Source organism: Schistocerca serialis, chromosome 12 (assembly GCF_023864345.2).
Source record: "Schistocerca serialis cubense isolate TAMUIC-IGC-003099 chromosome 12, iqSchSeri2.2, whole genome shotgun sequence".
Lineage (NCBI taxonomy): Eukaryota > Metazoa > Arthropoda > Insecta > Orthoptera > Acrididae > Schistocerca > Schistocerca serialis.
Genome location: NC_064649.1, coordinates 122,087,379 through 122,109,149, shown reverse-complemented (window position 1 = coordinate 122,109,149; position 21,771 = coordinate 122,087,379). Strand labels below are relative to the sequence as shown.

At 41.0% G+C, this 21,771-nt stretch overlaps 1 protein-coding gene across 2 annotated transcripts in view; it reads left to right on the top strand.

Moving 5' to 3' along the window:
- LOC126428250 (1,5-anhydro-D-fructose reductase-like) overlaps positions 1-18,806 on the top strand; it is a 62,042-nt gene extending 43,236 nt beyond the window's left edge. For both annotated transcript variants that reach the window (XM_050090163.1, XM_050090164.1), the window contains exons 5-8: positions 3,680-3,936; positions 12,419-12,578; positions 13,711-13,808; positions 18,584-18,806. In XM_050090163.1, the coding sequence (XP_049946120.1) occupies positions 3,680-3,936; positions 12,419-12,578; positions 13,711-13,808; positions 18,584-18,626 (558 nt within the window). In that variant the 3' untranslated portion in view covers positions 18,627-18,806. The remainder of the gene's footprint in view (positions 1-3,679; positions 3,937-12,418; positions 12,579-13,710; positions 13,809-18,583) is intronic.
- Positions 18,807-21,771: the final 2,965 nt, after the last annotated feature.

Genomic DNA, 21,771 nt, shown 5'->3' with positions numbered 1-21,771 from the left:
TTAAACTCAGTTGAGGATCTGTGGAACCCCCTCAATTGGGCTGTTTGCACCCCGTATCCTCAACTTGGTACAGTTGCCACAGCACTGGAATTGGCATGACTCCACATCCCTGTCAGTACCATCCAGAACCGCATGAACTCTGCAAAAGCTGGTTATTCAGGCTTTTGACAGGTGGGCACAGTCTAATATCTGGACAATATTAGAAATAGTGGCTAGAGTACTTATTTGATTTCTGTGATTGATCAGTTGGTACCAGTTCTAAAACAGGAATAATGTTCACACAGTCTGGTACAATTTTCTGATTATTGTAGCAGGTAAAAAGTATCCAACCCACATTACAATCCAAAACATTTTAAGGAACAGTCAGTTTGACTTTGTAGCAAAATCAGCAATGGGAAAAATAATGAAAAGTGAAAATTAAGCATACAAAACCAAAAGACAGTGTAAATACTGAAGAGACAAATTAGGAACATGAAATATTCCCATGTATCAGGTTGCACATTAATTTCATGTATTGTGTTCTGCGATATTGCTGGACATTTCAGTGTCAGATTTTCCAAGTTCTGTTGAAAGACGTAATGTTCCTTTAGAGGGTATTAAATTGTAAGATGAGGATTTTTGTGAAGAAAAGAAAGATTATTCCCTGTTCGGAGTACACGAATTAGCACACAGATTATTTTACGAGGCAAATCAGTCTTCACAAGGCCAAGAGATGCCATGTTTGAGAAGTAAGTTCATTGTTATGGAACTAAAGAGTGCAAAGGAAGGAACCACATCCTGGCTAGCTGGGAGTTAGTGCTAGAGAGAGCTTGTGGCCTGCAGCTGATGATCTCCAGTGTCATTTTATATGAAGCAGGAAGTAAAATTAAACCTCTTTGCAAATGATACAAGTATTGATGTGGCGCCAAATAAACAACCATGAACAGAGAAAATAGTAAATGATGTCCTTGCGAAAGTTACCCTTTGCCACACACTTCAGTGGTTTGCAAACGTCTCCTATTAACACAGTATACCAATAAGAAACAATAAATGAGGTAGAAAGTTCAAGTTTTTAGAGATGCATATTGAGAAAAACGTAACTTGGAGAAAACAGACACCAGACTTGCTAAAAGTTTAGGTTCAGCTACTTCTGGCGTAAGAATAGCCACCACATTTGGGGATGTAAAAGTTAATAAGCAAGCATATTTTGCATATTTTCATTCACTGATATCTTACAGGATGATGATCTGTGGTTACTAGTCAGTTAAGCAAAAAGTGGGTTACTAGTAAGTTAAGCAAAAAGTGTTATTTTGAAAAAGAAATAATCAGAAGTACGTGTGTGGTGTACACATGTATATTTTTCAGGCATCTCTAAGCAGCTTGGGTTATTAACCTTAGTCTGTCAGTACATTCTTTCACAAATGGAATTTGGAATTTGTTGTCTACAGTCCATCTGGGTTTGGGAGTGACAGATATCCACAAGCACTACACTCAAATGAAACATGATCTGAATTACACTTCAGTGAATCTAACTGTGAAGCAGAACGTGTGAACATGTAGCTATGAAACTCTTTGATTATATACCCAGGGATATAGTGTCTGGCAGATAGCAGAAATGTTTTCAAATGTAATTTAAAGATATTCCTCTGTGGAAACTTATCCCATACCATAGACAAATTCTTGAATAGGAGTAATTAATCATTTACTCAGGAGAAAACTTTTAAATGGTCAGCTTGTAGCCACATAAACATTTTTTTCATTTTTTTGTGTGTTCTATGTTTGTTGAGATGACATGTTTCACATCAAATATTCACCATGAGCATACACGCGAGAGGGCCCCCCCCCCCCCCCCAGATATACACACACACACACACACACACACACACACACACACACACACACACACACAAAATTAAAATTTAGAAGAAGATTAGGATGTGACAATAACATGGAATTGAAATGGACATCCATTGACAAAAGTGTTTGCATTGGCTCTTAGAATATGTATGTGTATATGTAGACAGATTTTCTAGATTTTGTGATGATTCTTTGTGTTCTCTTTCTGTGTATTATAACGGTGATGGGATGGCTTGGTATGGGTGAGGGGTGGCTTGGTGTGGGAGAGTGGTTCTCTACCAGAGATGGATGCAGCTGCAGTAGAAGTAAGCAGTCCATAGATTCAAGTGCCCTTTATTGGTTATTACTCACAAATGTTCAATCTTCTTGGCCACAGTTGTCGATCTCTGTGGAATTTAGTGAGTGTGGCAAATATGCTTTCACATTGACCTCACAGTGCCACCATTGTTAGTGCAGTGTGTGCCTGCCGGTGCTGTGTCGGGCTGGGCTATGTCTCGAATAACCAACTCGTATTCAGACCTAGTTGCAGTGACTGCTGTCATTACAAAGAAGGCAGCAAGGTGTGCCAATAACCCATACTCCATACCTGCAGGTTGACAGCTGTGGCTGAATGTGCCAGACACTAGCAATGCAGGGACGGATGCTTCTAGACTCGAGTATCAAAATACGCGAAATTGGCTTGACTACTGCAAGTAGACCAACAGTGGTGGCAGAGTACAGTGCTTCTGAGAGCCTGGGCAGTCGGGCAGCAGTCAGTGGTTTGAGGCCCAGTGATGGTGTTGACAGCTGCATCACAGGTACCTCGCCATCTTCACAGTTGTGTCCAACAAGGGCTACACTTCATTACTTAGCTCTGCTGTGATAAGTCTGGCCCTGGAGCTGATTATGCCACATTCCCCCATTCTGTCGAAGTTCTTGAAGGGTAGTCGGTGTCCTTGGCTTTTGTCATTGCTTTGCAGAAGTGGGTTGAAGCACTGAAGTGGTCCATGACAGTGGGTGCTGGTCTGAAGATAATCACTGAAATGGAATGTGCATAAGGCATTATCGGTCGGGAGACATTATCTGGGGTGCAGATCCTTTTATTTGATGCCATGTTGGTAAGTTGCGTGTCGATGGTGATGGGGGTAACATAACCTCCGACCTGGCCAGAAATTGAAATTGGGACCCTGGATCTAGAGGCAGCAACACTAACCACTAGACTAACTGCCTGGTTGAAATTGATTATGGCATTGTAAAATACTCATTTGAGTGTGTTTTGTAATTATATAATATAAAAGAACATAATCAATCTTTCAATCATTCATGAAATCTCAGTATACATTGTTTGTTCCCAGTACTTCTTTGTTGTTGAATAAAAACGAATGTTGCATTCAGCAGATATAATAAAATGTTGGTGTTTCTTATTGAGATAGAACTTTAAATACATTCTGTTACAGTTGCACATTCTGTCATAGCCTTCTCACTAGCCAAAATTATTTTATTGTGTGCTGAGAGTCTGCTAGCAAACCTACAGCAGGTACTCAGCTGCCTGTTTAGGAGTGCTTGACTGTAAACAGCCTGCTCTAGAGAGTTCTTGTAGTAATAATATGTGACTGTTTACACTGGATGTGGGTGAAATGAACTGGATTTGAGATGCAGCTTTATGCAGTTTATTTAATTACTTTCTTCATTCAGCAGAAATCGAAATAATTTGGTGAAGAGAGTCCGAAGCCCATTATTACTGCACTAAATTTGACAAATGCGTAGTTCTGTGGGAACACTGAGTAATGTACATGAGGGTGAAAGACATCACTTCAGCATTCTGTGTGTCACTAATTCTTGTACGATTTTTGTCATTTCCCAGGCAATGGAGGCTCAAGTAGACGCTGGTCGAACCCGTTCGATCGGGCTGTCAAATTTCAGCTCTAGTCAGATAAAGCGCATCTGGCAGGCCGCCCGCATCAAGCCTGCCAACCTTCAGGTGGAGCTGCACATCTACTTCCAGCAGCGGGAGCTGGCAGCCTTTTGCAAAGCACTCGACGTGACAGTCTGTGCGTACGCTCCCTTGGGCTCTCCGCAGATGGCCAACTTAGTCCGTGCGAGAGGAGGTGATGTTAGCAAGTAAGCTTAAACAGTACTTTATTGCACACTTTGCCAGTGTTACATTCAGGAGTAGTATTAGAATTCATTGTCAAAGAATGTCAATGATGAGATTTGCTGATGACATTGCTATCATTAGTGAAAGTGATGAAGAATTGCAGGCTGTTTTAAATGGAATAAATTGTCTAATGAGCATGCACTATGGCTTAGGAGACAAACGAACGTGGGGACTACCATGAAATAGGTGAAACGAAGGATTTCTCATACCTGGGAAGCAAAGTAACTCGGGTGTTGTAAACTGACATACAGCTGGGAGAGCGGTATGCTGCCCCTTCATATCCAAATAAGTGGCACTTTTGGACTGAGGATGACACGGCGGCTGGTCAGTACCGTTGGCCCTTCATGGCCTGTTCAGGTGGATTTAAGTTTGTTTTTAGGGAGCAAAGTAACACATGAAAGGCAAAGCAAGGAAGACGTGAAAAGTGGATTAGAACAGGCAAACAGAGCATTCGTGGCCAAGAGAAGCCTGCTGGCATCTGACTTATAGTCAAGAAGGTACATCTGAGAATGTTCATTTTCCTGGGACACACCTGACGTTACTTCTACTGCTGTCATTGACACACTATCCAAGACACGTGCTGTGTCTTGTCTACCGAGAACCCAGCCACAAATATTGTTTGATATCCCCACATAATTTCACTCTTATTCCATAGACATTGTATGGAAATGGATTGGGAACAGTGGGAAAAATGGGAAAAAAGAGAATCAAAGTGTTTGACATATGGTGCTGTAGAAGGGCGTTGAAAATTAGGTCGACTGATAAGGTAAGGAATGAGGAGTATCCCTGCAGAACCAGTGAGGAGGGGAACGTGTAAACCATTGACAAGAAGAAGGGACAGAATGTTAGGACATGTTGAGCCATCAATGACTAACTTCCATGGTACTAGTGAGAGCTGTAGAGGGCGGAAACTGTAGGAAAGGACAGTTAGAAATATACCCAACAAATAATGTAGGCCACAAACGACACTGTGTTCAGGGCATCCACCACTATGATAGTACATTTTATAGCAAAACCTCTGCAGACAATGTATTGTGAACCAATATTATAAAGGCACTACTGGTTCTGTGCCTTTTAGCCATATCATCAGGTGCATATAAATGTTAAAAACACTGTAAACAGTATAGAATGTCCAACCGTCATAGCTAAAACCATAATGTCAGTAGGGCTGGTAGCCAGGGAAAAAAATGTTGAACGATGAAAGACATCCTGTGCCATGTAACAAGAACATGCCAACAACTCAGCACAACACAGAGCCACTGGGTGAGCCACAACCAGTAGTGGCCGCACTGCACATGCCGAGCTAGGTGGTGAAGCACAGTGTACAGCGCATGAGTTGCGAGTGCGAACAGAGCCACCGTGATGTGGAATGGGAGAAGCCAAAAAAAAAAAAAAATAAATAAAGACCCGTATACTTATTTATTATGATAGTCGGGGATTCATTATGTCACTTTGACAAAATAAAGGTTAACAAAACAACAGATACCACGTATGGAAAGTCTGTCCTCTAAACGTTCCTAGTTACATTCAAAAGATTTGTTGGATGTCAGCCTGCATTGAAAAATACACACAATTTTGATTGTATAGCATGTCTTATAAAACGAATTAGCTCATTCCTTTTAGATATTAATACTATGTGCCATATTTTTCAAATGTATTATAGATAACTTTATTTTACACCTTAGTTATACTTATTATTTGAGCTTTTTGTATGTGTCTTTGCTGCTGACACAACAGTTTGACATGTATACACACGTTGTTTGGATGCTGTAAATTATCAATCTGTGCTTACAATATAATCACATACAGAATGTACTGTTTTGGACAGGTCATAGTGTTACATTTCTGTGAAGAAGATATTGACATTTGCTAAACCAATAATAAGTTAGTTTCTATAATGCAGTACTCATATTTTACATAAATGTATGGCCAAGGACTAATGATATGTAATAGCCCTAATTTTGTAGGCTTCTGAAGACAACGTTGCTGTGGTCTTCAGTCCAAAGACTGGTTTGATGCAGCTCTCAATGCTACTCTATCGTGTGCAAGCCTCTTCATCTCCGAGTAACTACTGCAACCTACAGCCTTCTGAATCTGCTTTCTGTAATCATCTCTTGGTTCCCTCCCACTATACCCTTCAATACTCAGTTGGTGATCCCTTGATATCTCAGTATGTGTACTATCAACCAATTCATTTTTGTAGTCAAGTTGTCCCACAAATTTCTTGCCTCGCCAATTCTGTTCAGTGTCTCCTCATTAACTAAGTGGTATACCCAGCTAATCTTCATCATAGCCAGCCGCTGTGGCCGAGTGGTTCTAGGCGCTTCAGTCCGGAAACATGCTGCTGCTATGGTCGCAGGTTTGAATCCTGCCTCGGCATGGATGTGTGTGATGTCCTTAGGTTAGTTGGGCTTAAGTACGAGGTGCATTCAAGTTCTAAGGCCTCCGATTTTTTTTCTAATTAACTACTCACCCGAAATCGATGAAACTGGCGTTACTTCTCGACGTAATCGCCCTGCAGACGTACACATTTTTCACAACTGTGACGCCATGATTCCATGGCAGCAGCGAAGGCTTCTTTAGGAGTCTGTTTTGACCACTGGAAAATCGCTGAGGCAATAGCAGCACGGCTGGTGAATGTGTGGCTACGGAGAGTGTCTTTCATTGTTGGAAAAAGCCAAAAGTCACTAGGAGCCAGGTCAGGTGAGTAGGGAGCCTGAGGAATCGCTTCAAAGTTGTTATCACGAAGAAACTGTTGCGTAACATTAGCTCGATGTGTGGGTGTGTTGTCTTGGTGAAACAGCACACGCGCAGCCCTTCCCGGACGTTTTTGTTGCAGTGCAGGAAGGAATTTGTTCTTCAAAACATTTTCGTAGGATGCACCTGTTACCGTAGTGCCCTTTGGAACGCAATGGGTAAGGATTACGCCCTCGCTGTCCCAGAACATGGACACCATCATTTTTTCAGCACTGGCAGTTACCCGAAATTTTTTTGGTGGCGGTGAATTTGTGTGCTTCCATTGAGCTGACTGGCGCTTTGTTTCTGGATTGAAAAATGGCATCCACGTCTCAACCATTGTCACAATGGACGAAAAGAAAGTCCCATTCATGCTGTCGTTGCACGTCAACATTGCTTGGCAACAAGCCACACGGGCAGCTGTGTGGTCGTCCGTCAGCATTTGTGGCACCCACCTGGATGACACTTTTCGCATTTTCAGGTCGTCGTGCAGGATTGTGTGCACAGAACCCACAGAAATGCCAACTCTGGAGGCGATCTGTTCAACAGTCATTCGGCGATCCCCCAAAACAATTCTCTCCACTTTCTCAATCGTGTCATCAGACCGGCTTGTGCGAGCCCGAGGTTGTTTCGGTTTGTTGTCACACGATGTTCTGCCTTCATTAAACTGTCGCACCCACGAACGCACTTTCGACACATCCGTAACTCCATCACCACATGTCTCCTTCAACTGTCGATGAATTTCAATTGGTTTCACACCACGCAAATTCAGAAAACGAGTGATTGCACGCTGTTCAAGTAAGGAAAACATCGCCATTTTAAGTATTTAAAACAGTTCTCATTCTTGCTGCTGGTGGTAAAATTCCATCTGCCGTACGGTGCTGCCATCTCTGGGACGTATTGACAATGAACGCGGCCTCATTGTAAAACAATGCACATGTTTCTATCTCTTTCCAGTCTGGAGAAAGAAATCGGAGGCCTTAGAACTTGAATGCACCTCTTAGTTCTAAGTCTAGGGTACTGATGACCTCAGATGTTAAGTCCCATAAGGCTTGGAGCCATTTGGACCATTTTTCTTCAGCATTCTTTTCAGCACCACGTTTCAAAAGCTCTATTATCTTTCTTGTTTACACTGTTTATCATCCATGTTTCACTTCCACACATGGCTACACTCCATACAAATACTTTCAGAGAAGACACCATGACACTTAAACCTATATTCAATGTTTGCAAATTTCGCTTCTTTAGAAACGCTTTTCTTCACGTTGCCAGTCTACATTTTGCATTCTCTCCACTTCACTCATCATCAGTTATTTTGCTTCCCGAATAACAAAACCTATCTGCTACTTTAAGTGTCTCTTTTCTTAATCTGATTCCCTCAGGCGTCACCTGATTTAATTTGACTATATTCCATTATCCTTGTTTTGCTTTTGTTTATGTTCATCTTGTATCCTCCTTTCAAGAGACTGTCCATTTTGTTCAACTGCTCCTCCAAGCCCTTTGCTGTCTCTGAGAGTACAACAATGTCAGTGACAAAACTCAAGGTTTTTATTTCTTCTCACTGAACTTGAATTCCTACTCCAAATTTTTCTTTGGTTTCCTTTGCTGCTTACTCAGTGTACAGACAACCCTGTTCCACTCCCTTCTCAATCACTGCTTGTCTTTCATGTTGCTCGTCTTTTATAACTGCCTTCAGGTTTCTATAGAAGTTGTAAATGGCCTTCTGCTATCTGTATTTTACCCCCACTACTTTCAAAATTTTAAAGAGAGTAGTCCAGTCAACATTGTCAAAAGCTTTCTCCGGGTCTACAAATGCTATAAAAATGTAGGTTTGCCTTTCCTTCGCCTATCTTCTGTGAGAAGTCATAGGGTCAGTATTGCCATGCATGTTGCTACATTTCCCCGAAGTCCAGACTGGTCTTTACTGGCATTTGCTTCTACCAGTTTTTCCATTATTTTTTTGTAAATAATTTATGTCAGTATTTTTGCAAACATGACTTATTAAACTAGTAGTTTTCACACCTGCCAGCACCTGCTTTGTTTGGAATTGGAATTATTACATTCCTCTTGAAGTCTGAGGGTATTTTGCCTATCTCATACACCTTGCACATGGATGGAAGAGTTTTGTCATGGCCGGCTCTCCCAACGCTATACGTCCTGACAGAATGTTGTCTACTCCAGGGGGCCCTGTCAAATTTTTCTGGCAGTATCATAACTCTGGTCTCGTCTTCATCTATGTCCTCTTCCATTTCTATAATATTGTCTTCAAGTTCATCTTCCTATGACACTGTATGTATTCGTTCCACCTTCGGTTTTCCATTCTTTGCTTGCTTCGTATTGGTTTTCCATATGAACTCTTGATATTCGTACAGCTGCCTCTCTTTTCTCCAAAAGTCACTTTAATTTTCCTATAGGCAGTGTCTATTTTTCCACTAGTAAAATATGATGCTAGTCTTACACAATTTATTAAACTGATAGTCGTGTAGCCATCATTCCTGCTCCACATTTGTGCATTTTCTATCAGTCTCATTTCTTAGACGTTTGTATTCCATTTTGCATGCTTCATTGACTGCATTTTTATATTTTATCCTTTCCTCAATTAGATTCAATGTGTGTTTTATTATCCAAGGATTTCTACTAGGCCTTGTCTTTTTAATTATTAGATCGTCTGGTGCCTTTACTATTTGATCTCTTAACACTACCTATTCATCGTCTACTGTATTCCTTTCCCCTGTTCTAGTAAACCATTGCCTAATGCTCCCTCTGAAATCCTCAACAACCTCTTGTCCTTTCAACATATCTAGATCCTATCTCCTTAATTTGCTATCTGTGTGCAATTTCTTTAGTTTTAATCTGTAATTCATAATTAATAAATATGGTCATAGTCCACATGTGCCCCTGGAAAGGCTTTACAATTTAAAATTTTGTTGTGTAATCTCTGTCTTATTATTATATAACCAATCTTGGATCTTCTGGTGTCTCTAGGTCCCCTCTACATACACAGCCTTCTCTCATCGTTCTTAAACCAGGTGTTAGCAATGATTAATTTGTGCTCTGTGTAAAATTCTGTCAGGCAGTTTCTTCTTTCATTCCTTTCCCAAGTCCATATTCATCTACTTTTTTTCCTTCTCTACATTTTCCTGCTATCTAATTCCAGTCCTCCATCACAATTAAATTTTTGTCTGTCCTAACTCTCTGAATAATTTTGTTTATTTCATCATACCGTTCCTCAATCTCTTCATCCTCTGCGGAGCTAGTTGGTATTTAAATTTGTACTGCTGCGGCACGTGGCTACAATAGTATTTTCACTATGCTGTTCATAGTAACTTACCCACATCTATTTTCTTATTCATTATTAAACCTGCTCCTGTGTTCCCCGTATCTGATTTTGTATTGATAACCCTGTATTCACCTGGCCAGAGGTCCTTTACCCCATGCCACTGAACTTCACTAATTCCCACTAAATCTAACTTCTGTCAATCCGTTTCCCTTCTTAAATTTTCTTATCTACCTGCCTGATTAAGGGATCTGACATTCCACACTCAAGTCTTTAGAAAGGCACCTTTGTTTCTCCTGACGATGACTTTCCTAAGTAGTCCCTGCCTGGAGATTTAAATGGAGCACTGTTTTTTATGACTTCGTTGACATGCTCTGTGATTCTTTAGTGGATACAGGAGTGAGGAACGGATGCTGCTCATGAACAGAGAGTTCAGATGTTAATTTATTTTATATTTAATATAAAATAGCAAAAATAATACATAACTCCGTTGCAGCTCACGTTGCTAACAGTAAATTTGAATGTATAAATATTTGTAGACACACAAGATTTATAAGCTTGTCACTCTTCAGTACAATGTCTATTCTGAAGGTGTTGAGTCCTGGCCACTATGAAAGTCTGTAAATGTTACTCAACTTGCAAACACACAAATGAGGTCAGTGCATGAACGTTTGAACTTCAGTTGACCCGTTGCTGGAGTTCCGGAGAGGGGGTGCCTGCATCTCTCTCATTAGCAGCGACTTAATTGTTCGTGGCAGTGCCCTCATGTTGTGGTGGTGGCTGTAGGAAATCCAGCAACATAATTGGTGGCGTGCGTATTTGAAAGTGCGGCCGACCGAACAACAGTAATTTCACTACCGGAATATTTTACCCAAGAGGATGTCGAATTTTAACCATACAGTAGAGCTCCATAACCTCGGGGAAAATTATGGCTGTAGTTTCTCCTTTCTTTCAGCCATTTGCAATACCAGCACAGCAAGGCTGTTTTGGTTGCGGTAAAAGGTGCAAGGCCAGGTCAGTCAGTCATCCAGACTGTTGCCCCAGCGACAACTGAAAAGTCAGCTGCCCCTCTTCACGAACCAATCTTTTGAACAGACACCCCTCTGTTGTGGTTGTGCCTATGGTAAAGATACCTATATTGCTGAGGTATGCAAGCCACCACACAGTCGACAAGGTCCAAGATTCATCGGGCTGGTTTCTGGAGATAATAAACTTGTTGAAATCAGTAAAGCAAAGTAGCAGTATCTATGCAACTGATAACTGAATTTTATTGTGAAATAGATACTACAGTTGTTCAGAAAACAATAGCTATAATAAAATAATTATTATGATTGATTGATTGATTGAGGAATAATAACCATGAAATGAATTGGAGATAGAGTAATCTAGCACCTGAGAGTGTTCTGGGTGGCAAAATTGTAAAACATTCTTGATCTAGGTTTAGTTACAGTATACAGGTATTACTTAATTATTCTTCCACTTATATGCTTGAAATAGCATTCATCGGGTTCTTATAACCATGAACATTTATAATCTGAGGCCATCCTTAAGCAGTCCATGCGGTGTCAGAAGCTCCGTACCATACTTGCTGTGATGTAAAGGTGACTGCTGGCTAACTGCAGCCACTGCATGCCACCCAAGGAGTCCGTCAAACGAATATTTGCAACCATATGATATATGTATGAAACTGCATGCCTCCTTACCACATAAAAGGCATAGCCATTAACATAAAATTAACTATGGATAGATTTACTCATTGATAGGTGACAAAGGTACAGTAAACTCCACACATCTGACTCTTAAGGATATAGTTGTGAATTTAATTTTGCAGAAATTCTGTACTCTCACACACCATCCCTAATATTGCTTGTAGATAAATTTTATTTTTGTGCTTTCTTCTACATGGTAGTATTGCATGGAATATAAGGTTCAAATAAGGTGTTGATATGGGATAAAGCCGTGCGGGGTAGCCGTGTGGTCTGAGACGTCTTGTCACGGTTCACGGGGCTCACCCCCATTGGAGGTTGGAGTCCTCCCTCGGGCATGGGTGTGTGTGTGTTGTCCTTAGCATAAGTTAGATTAAGTAGTGCGTAGGCCTAGGGACTGATGACCTCCGTAGTTTGGTCTCATAGTCCTTACCACAAATTTCCACATTTCATGGGATAAAAACTGAAAAAGAAAAACTTTTGCAGCTTTGGTTTGGTCAGGACGGGTGGTTAGAGAGAACGAGTGAGTAACTGAAGCATTGGTATTCTCTGTGCTTCCAGTTATCTGTACCTGTATAGTGAACCCTCAACTTCCACCTCCACACCCCTTGATAATGCTTTAGAGGCATTGTTATACTAGCTTTTCTGTAAGAAAGCAAAACATTTTAGAGTCGAAACCTCAACGAGATCAATGGGTGGATGTCCTTCTTTTGCTTTCCTTTTCAGGATAGTGAGCTTGAGTCCCATGAGTGATCCGGTAGTGTCACGTATTGCAGAGAAGTACAAGAAGACAACTGCCCAGGTGTTGCTACGACACATCATGCAGCGAGGAATTGTGGTCATCCCAAAAAGTGTCAACCCTGACCGCATCAAGCAGAACTTTGATGTAAGTGATCATACCTTGTGTACTGGTTGCAGTAGAAACTGGCACACAGGCTGTGCTGCTCAAAGGAGTGTGTGTGTGTGTGTGTGTGTGTGTGTGTGTGTGTGTGCGCGTGTGTGCGCGGGGGGGGGGGGGGGGGGGGAGGGGAGGGGGAGGCAGCTGTAAATTATAGAAAACATGTGCATAGTGTCTGCTCTGCCATTGCAAAATCAGTGGGTTATTATGTGTTGGTCTATGGGGACCTGGCAATAGGTGCTCGCATTGACTTCTTCAGTGTCCTCAGCTTTGTACCAAACGTGTGTATAATTGGGACTGGCTGTAGTGCAGTTGCTGAGAGACAATCCCTGACACCTGGCAACACAGTTGTCAGCATTTCAGCTGCAAAATGCGAGTAGGTGTAGGCAAAAAAATACTTGTCTTGCAGAGCTGTGACAACACTGAGGCATTCCCATAGAAATGTATACAGAATCGCATTATGTGATGGGTTGATGTGTGAAGCGACCATACTAAGCCCACTGCAGCTGTGAGGGATCTTCTCTCACGTACTCTGCAGTAGGCACACTAGCTCTATAAGGCTGAGAGAATATTCCACATGGTTGTTGTTAGTCCAAAGACGGTTTCGATGCGGTTCTCCACACTAGGCTGTTGTGGTGTGGTGTACCAGTTGCTTCAAATGTGGGGTAATCTTAGATAATAACAGTTTGTATCTCCCACACTGGTATTTTCAACTCCTTCACTAAAACTGTAATATTTCAAAATGCAAAAATATAATCTCTTGTACTCCACATTCTGTGAATAAACTTTCCACACCAATTGTGACTCAACATGCAACACTTGAGATACATTGATGTGTCATGCTGATCGAACATTTTAACGCTTGCATTTACAAGATCAGTATTCAACCTCAAAAGCTCTAAATAAGCACAATATTCCCCACTCCATACACAATTGTGCTTTTACTGCTGCCCATACTAGCATACCTGCATTGTAGCACAGTTTTCACTCTTTTCCCCCCGAACTGCTGTACACACTTTTATGCTGTTTCTGAGGTCATCTTCTGACTCAAATAATCAGTTAAATGAAAACATGTTGTTTGATTATGACAGTATAACATTACCACTTGTGAAATTTTCAGGTTTTTGACTTTGAACTGACGCAAGAAGATATGGATGAACTAGATGCTCTTGACAAAGGACCAAAGGGCCGAATGTTTAATGATGTTATCGCACCAGAGTAAGTATTCACCTATTACTGCTGTATTTGTTGCTAAGTATATTGTTGTGCCTGTAGCAGCGTGGTATGTAGTTTCATACCTTTATACAATAAGACAAGGCATATTCAAAAAGTGAGTGCCGTACAGTCATAAAGAGAAAACAAAATCCCCACTAGAAAAAGCTTTTATTAATGGGTTTTGATTTTCAACAAACATCCTTTACTGCTCTAGATAATTGCTTTTGACTTAGAAACACTTTTTGTGATACAGCACTAAATTTTTCAACCTTTCTCATTCCAGAAAATGGCAGCCATGATTTTGGTGCTTGTGTCTTTTCTTTTTTTCCACAAGGTTAAATATTAACACACATCAGAACCTTAATTGCCTGTAATGAGTTTAGAAAATGAATCCTCTCCATCTTGTGAATAGCAATCGAAAAATACTCATCTGCCGGATGCTCTTTGCCGTTTGTTGTAACAGGCAGGTTCCACAGTCTGTTGTCGGGAGGCAGGAGAGAGAGTTGCCTCAGTCTGTCAGGATGGCATAGCCACTCCCCACCCAAGCATCGTGGATTTGATTTGCAGGCGAGAGAATCGGCACTGTCGGACATGAGGGTGACTGCATCAAGACCAGTGGGTCTTAGTAAACCTGTTTATATTATGTAATTGAAGGTGCAGGGGGGAGAAAGGAAAAGGAATGGAAGGAACTAATGGTATCAGGTGCATCTTGACTTTATGCAGAATCAGTGACGACAAGTGCAAATGTGTGCCGGACCAGGACTCGAACCTGGAATAGCTTGCTTACTAGATAGTTAAGCACTGCGTCACAAGGGCACAGTGCTTATCGCAGATGCGTAGAATCTCTCGGTACACTCCCCAGCTGTTTCCCACTACCACCTTAGAGTACCCTATCCGTAGGTCCCATCCATTTCCTCTGTGCTCGCTAATTTTAAGTTCCCACTGGAAGTCAAACACAAATGTGCATCCACACTGGAGGTTGTGATTCATTACCCATTGACGCGAATCAGTTACGTGAATGCGTTCAACCTCTAGCAGGAATTTACAGTTAACGAACATGGAGGACTGTGGATAAGTGGCACTACATGGGAATGTGGGTCATCCGGGGAGTGTGCCAAGATAGTCAACACATTTTCAATATACACTGTGTCAGAGTGGCTCAGTGGTTATAGTAATCAGGAGATCATGAGTTAGACTCCTAGTCCAGTAAAAGTTTTACTCATTGCTACTGAGTCTGCGTAAAGTCTCAACACAGCTGATATCATTAGTTCCTACCCCTTTGTTTCCTTTCTTCCCCCTCCACATTCAGTTACATGATATGTATCACAGGTGTGGATTTTGTACAGTGTCTGTTCTTTCGGACAGGTCTGAAGGGACAGGCACCATGTATACATGTATTGAAGAGCCAAAGAAACTGGTACACTTGCCTAATATCGTGTAGGGCCCCCGCGAGCGCAAAGAAGTGCTGCAACACGATGTGGCAGGCGAGGCGTAAAGCTTTGTGTCGTGCAGTCATCGACGGTACACGAGTGGGCCTTTGGTTTCGAACCCGATAGCAATGATGTTACATTCGACGGTTTGCACATTGATACTTGATGGCCCAGCATTGAAATCTGCAACAATTTGCGGAAGTGTTGCACTTCTGTCACGTTGAATGATTCTTTTCAGTCGTCATTCGTTCCGTTTGGGCACGATCTTTTTCTGGCTGTAGCGATGTCAGAGATTTGATGTTTTACCAGATTCCTGATATTGAAAGTACACTTGTGAAATGGTCATACAGGAAAATACCCACTTCATCGCTACTTCGGAGATGCTGTGTGCCATAGCTCATGCGCCAACTATAACACCATGTTCAAACTCACTTAACCCTTTGCCTTACGATTTAAGTTCGGATAGCGTGAGCCGTAAGTGACTGCAAGGTACGGATGCGCCTTACGATTCCCGGCGCTTACACATGCTAAGTCTGCGGTGCACTACGTCTGGTGGCGTCCGAAGTCGTGCAGACGCTCTCGGGATTTGTAGGTACCTGTGTGAGATACCAGTAATGTGACACTTCTACAGGTATCATAAATAATGATGATTAGTTGCCCATTGGAAATGAAACATTCATTGTCTCAAACGCAACGGTATATTCACAAACGTTTTATTTCTGGCACACGTAATGCAACCCTGCACTTTTTGCATTCCCACATTGTTCCGCTGCGTCGTTTATGCTTTCTGCACACTACAAAAGCTCTCGCAGGATTTACTTTTGATGGCGTTGGATCAGTATGTTTGGGAAAATGTGCCCGATGCTGTGCGTGCAGTCTTTGTGGTATATCGCCGGATGCTAATCGTCCCTTCCGATTATATTCCGGTAAACGTGTAGTTTTCAACAATGATTCTACAATGTGAATCCTATATTCTGCGTGGCTCTGTTGTTTGCCGCAATGTATTTTGTAATACTAAATTTACGTGTTAAATAAAGCAACATCAAATAGGTAAAAGAATATCTTGCGGTATCCTTTCATACATTTTCTCATCACAGGGAAGCATGCGAGCATATGATCTTGGCGTTCAATTCCAATCATGCCTCTATTGTATTTGACGACACATTTTGGTTTCCACGACGCATTGTGGAGAGGTGTGTCTGTGGCAATCATTTCTGCTGTTTAATGTTTTGTGGAAAGCATGTAAACGTCTTGTTTATCTTTCCATTTTAGTGCCATAGCAACTCCTCACTGTATATTCTCCCTTCTTTTATTTTGCCTTCAGGAAGTCTGTGGGCATATTTTTTCTGTTTGAGCGCACTGTTCCAATCACATTAGTTTTATTGGTGAGGAGAGTTTTGAAAAGTTTCAGTGAAGAAAACCAGTTATCTAAATGTAGAGTATGCCCTTTGTGTAATACCAACTGTGATAGTTCTAGAACTACACTTTCAGAGGCACCACCACTAGCATCACGTTTGTCACTACCTTTTTATATGTTAAATTAATAGCAGTATCCTGAACTTGACTCGCACAATTTATAAATTTTAATACCAGACCTCGCTCTTTCTGATGGGTTAAATTGTTTGTAGGATGAGCGCCCCTTAAATTTCGTTAATGATTCATCAATGGCAATATTCTCTTGCATTGTGTTTTATTTGATTTAATACCTCTTCTTTAGTTGTTCAGTCTACCCTTCTAATTTTCAGCATTCTTCTGTAGCACACACTTTAAAAGTTTCTATTCTCTTCTTATCTCAACTGTTTATCGTCCTCATAAGAAACCTATGCAGTGCCACACTTAAGACTTCTTTAGAAAAGACTTCATAGCATCTAATATTATATTTAATATTAACAAATTTCTTGTTTTCAGAAAAGATTTTCTTGCTATGGCCAGTCTGCATTTTATATGTTCTTTTCTTTTGCCAACATCAGCTATTTTGCTGATGAAATATCAAAACCCCTCTACTATTTTTAGTGCCTAGTTACTGAATCTAATTCTCTCGGAATCACCTGATTTTTATTCAGTAGCACTCCATTACCTTTACACTCTGTTGAAGTTCATCTTACAACCTCTTGTCAAGACACTGTCCACTCTGTTCAGCTGCTCTATCAAATCCTTAGCTGTCTGACAGAATTACGCTGCTATGAGTCAATCGTAAACTTTTTGTTTCTTTCACCTGAACTTTAATTCCTTCTCCAAATTTCTCCTTGGTTTGCTTCACAGCTTGCTCAGTGTACAGATTGAATAACGTCAGGGATAGTCTACAATCCTATTTCACTCCCTTTTTTTCCACTGCTTCCCTTCCTGTCCTTTGAATCTTATAATGGCAACTCAATTTCTGTAAAAAATGCAAATAACCTTTCACTCCCTGTATTTTATCACTACTACCTTCAAAATTTCAGAATGTACTTGTATTCTAGTGACCTTTGTCAAAAGCTATCACTTAATCTAAGTGCTGTAAGTTTGGTTTTTCTTTCTTCAGTGTATTCAATATAAGTCAGGATCAATACTGCTGTGTTATTCTTGACACTGTTAGTGGGGAAGTGTGCGATCTGTTGATTTAAAACGTGGATAAAAGTCCTACATCAGGATTACAAATTTTCTTTATTGATCACTGGTTTCCATTCAAGGATGAGCCACCTTCAGATCAATCTAAAATGTTGTTCAGTGTGTGACAATTGTTACACATTGTCATATTCTTAGAATTAAGTCGCCCTTGAGCAGTTTTCTATGAATCTCTTCATTGACAATGTCAAAGAATAACACAAAAATGTCTAGTCAGGTGAAGGGAGATTATAGAAAACTGCTCAAGGGCAACTTGGTTATAAGAATATGATGATGAGTAAAGATTGTAATTCAGTCAACAACATTTTAGACTGATCTGAAGATGGCTCATCCATGAGCGAAACTGGTAATCCATAAAGAAAATTTGCGATCTTGCCATAGGATTTTTATCCACGTGTTTTAAATCAGTATTGCCTTGCTTGTCCCTACATCAGTGGAAAGCTAATTCAAAATGATTTCTGTGGCTCTGTAAGTAAGCAGTAGATGGCATTACAGTACTGCAACATTGTTCTGAGTTGCACACATTTAAATTTCAGCAAATATTACACTTATTACAATACTTGGGACTATTATGCTATGGTCAAATGAATAGCACAGACTGTTTTAATAAGTATGATTTTTCTGGCCTTAAAAGTTTATATTTTACTATTAGTGAAAGGCCTTTAATTTTCTAATATGCCTTGTAGTTTCATTTAGTATGTGTAAGTAATATAGATTACCTTCTCACTCATTTTTTTTTTCCAGACGAGCCAAGCATCCAGAGTATCCTTACCATGAAAGATACTGATCCTTCAGTACTCGCAAAAGGTACTGTCAGAAGGCTTTAACAGGGAAATCTGGAGAAATGCCTGATAGCATGTGTGTGGGTCTCCATTTTTTGTGATTGTTGTCTTCCCTGCAAAAATTTGTAACAGTGATATAAATATGTATATATTCTTTCAGAAAAAATTACAAATATATGTTTCTAGCAAGTTGTTTTCATTCTGTGACATTACCTGTTATTTCCTGCTGTTTTCTTTGTTATTTGAGATACATATAACATTTTCACATTTGACAGTGTGATGTGTAAGTTGTGATCAAATAATTTTCTTTCAAAGGCTGTACAGTCCAGAATAGGTATGCTAATTGGGCAAAATCACTGTGAGCATTGAGGCTGTCATCCCATAGATGCACCGGGTGTCCTGCTGTGTGGAGAAGTCTATAACTGCCTGCTGCACATTCTGGTCAAACAGGAATCTTCGGCCCTTAAGATTTTTTTAAAGGTCTGAAGGCATGGCAGTTACATCGGGAGAGATCAGGACTAATCAACTGCCTATTAATTGCCTGTAATGGATCAGGCTGGCCTCCCAGGCCAACTGCCACCTTCTGTCAAACTGTGACCAGTACGGAACTTGGCACACCATTCCACAGGAATGGTCTTCAGCAGACATTCTACCCCTTACACATTCTTATCTACCACTGTTGGTCCTAGGATGCATTTTGTTGTAACCGTGACTGTTCTGGTCGCGGGGTGGCCGAGAAAGCACATCGGGACCAAACGGAGAGCAGCCCATGAACAAACAAACGGAAAGAACGGACACAAATCAATGACAAACGATCGAGAGAGACCTTACGACAACAACATGCAAGAAGCAACGGAGTGACAGAGACAACCAAACGAATCCAAGATGTCCATTAGTAATGAAAACAAAGAACAGGTGATATGTCAAGATGCAAACAACAATTACACTCGCTGGCTGAGTGAGAGGCAGGCGCTTAAATACATGATCGGGGTACCGCTTTTGGCTGCTGGGACCACGTGTTCCACTGTGGTTCCATCACACTAAATGTGGGCCAGGAGGTGTGTGCCGCCACGGCTTACAGCGTGATGATGTTTGACGTCCATGACGTCTGGTGCGGATTCAAATTCCGCGGCACGCGGTACCAGACATTTGGTAATAACATCATCGTAGTTCACTTTTCCGAATTTACTGCATGCACATCAGAAAGGCACAAATGCTGCAATAATCCGTTGGCTACATGTTGGCACTTATACACCTGCATCGGAGCTGCGCTTCATCGCATATATGGAGTGGCAATGCCCTCAAACAGAAACTATTTGATTGCCGCTCGTTCATTGTTATTCAGGTAACAGAGTGGCAGAGTTTACAGCAACAAACATGGCAGTTTCTTGCTGTTAAAAAGTCAGTATCAAGTTTAGTACCTCTAATTAAAATGTGTAAATAATGAGAGACAAATATCTTGAGGAAATGGAATATCATAATATTAGTACTGCTTATATATTTAAATGAAAGCAAAAGTGATGACGCAATCCTAACTTTTGGAGCTATTTCTTTCTCATTCAGGGAGAGTGATATATTGGGGAAGGTTTAAAGGGAAGAGCAGTTAGTCATACCCCAGATGAGAACAACTCGTGTGGTCTGAGGATGAGGGAAAGCAAAAGCTGAAAGGCTGTGTGTGGGTGGGGACAGACGCCATAGAAGTGGTCAAAGAAGTATATCAGTTAGCATTGTATCAGCTTCAGTCCAGAGATGATGAGGAAAAAATGTATTGACACTTTTACTGCTGCAGACATAATATCTGTATTCTGTGCGGAGTGTGGCTTTGTTGTCAGTGTATAACTTGGCTAATGCTAGTACCTGTTCTGAGTGATGGTATTCTGGCTGCTGTGGAATACTTATTTTAAGAAAACAGTGGTGGAAAAAAATTGATTTTTGCTCATCTTACCATCCAATGTATTCACTTGATAAAGACTGAATTTCTTTTTGTTATTTGTCATAGTTATTGTGCTGCATCAAATTGAGTAAAAGCATTGCATGAAATTTCAAAGAGTTTGCAAAGATAAAAATGCAATGGTGGGTAGACTTTTTATAAAGTTGATTTTAGCTCCTACATTACTATGTGTGAAATATAGATAAGGTATCAAAATTTTATTTAAAATTGAGAACAGAACCTTATTTCATTCTTGATATCTTGGTTTTCACATATGGGGCACATGGTTGTGTGTGGTGTACCACATGCCGTCCTTGTGCATCAGGAATTATATGGTCATAACAGTTACCATATTTCGTAAATGGTTCCAGATATGACAGAGATTTTTTACAAATGGTAGCATGCAAAGAGGCATGTATGTTGTATGATAAATAAGCAAAACTTTTTTTATTCACAGAGAGAACTCTTCTGCAACAGTGAGAGGGTCGGCAGTGCAGAATGTGTAAATGTGTCAGTAGTGCTTAAGGCAAACACAGAGGCCACATGTAAACATGTCCTCAGCACCTGGGGAATGGCAGAGCATGACAGGTTCACTTGTTCCCAGCAGTCAAAGGGATAAGATGATAAGAAATGAGTAGTTCAGTCAATGAAACAGAGGAGCCAAAATATTATGACAACTGCCCACCATGAGACTGAATAGTAGCTGGTGGCATTATGGGTTCATAACAAGGCAAGGAAAGTGTATGAGGGGAGCAGAGATGGACTGGGGGTCATTCTAGTGATGATAGGGGCCACAAATGGAGAATGCCACTGACAGAAGCAACTGTGACAGAGGACAAATTTTTATTGCCCAGTGCCTGAGAATGAACAGCTCAGAAACAACAATGTTTGTTGGTTGTTTGTCCTCTTCTGTAATTTGAGGACCGTGGAGCATCGTGACAGGGGCCCCAACCAATTATCCAGCCTCGCAGTTGACACTTCAGTGAGGCATATGTCTTTCAAACAATAATGCATGAGCACAATGTGAACACTTTTGTCCAGGAGGTAGAAATGCGCCGAGTGGGATGGCCTGCAATATATGCCAACACAAACCCTCTGGAACATACTTGTGACCAGTTGAAATCCTTCCCACATACTGGATCATCTCAGGAGGACTGCCATCAAAGAGTGGGAGGGGCCAGAGTGGAGACATCATGACCTCATGTGATTGCCACGTCAAG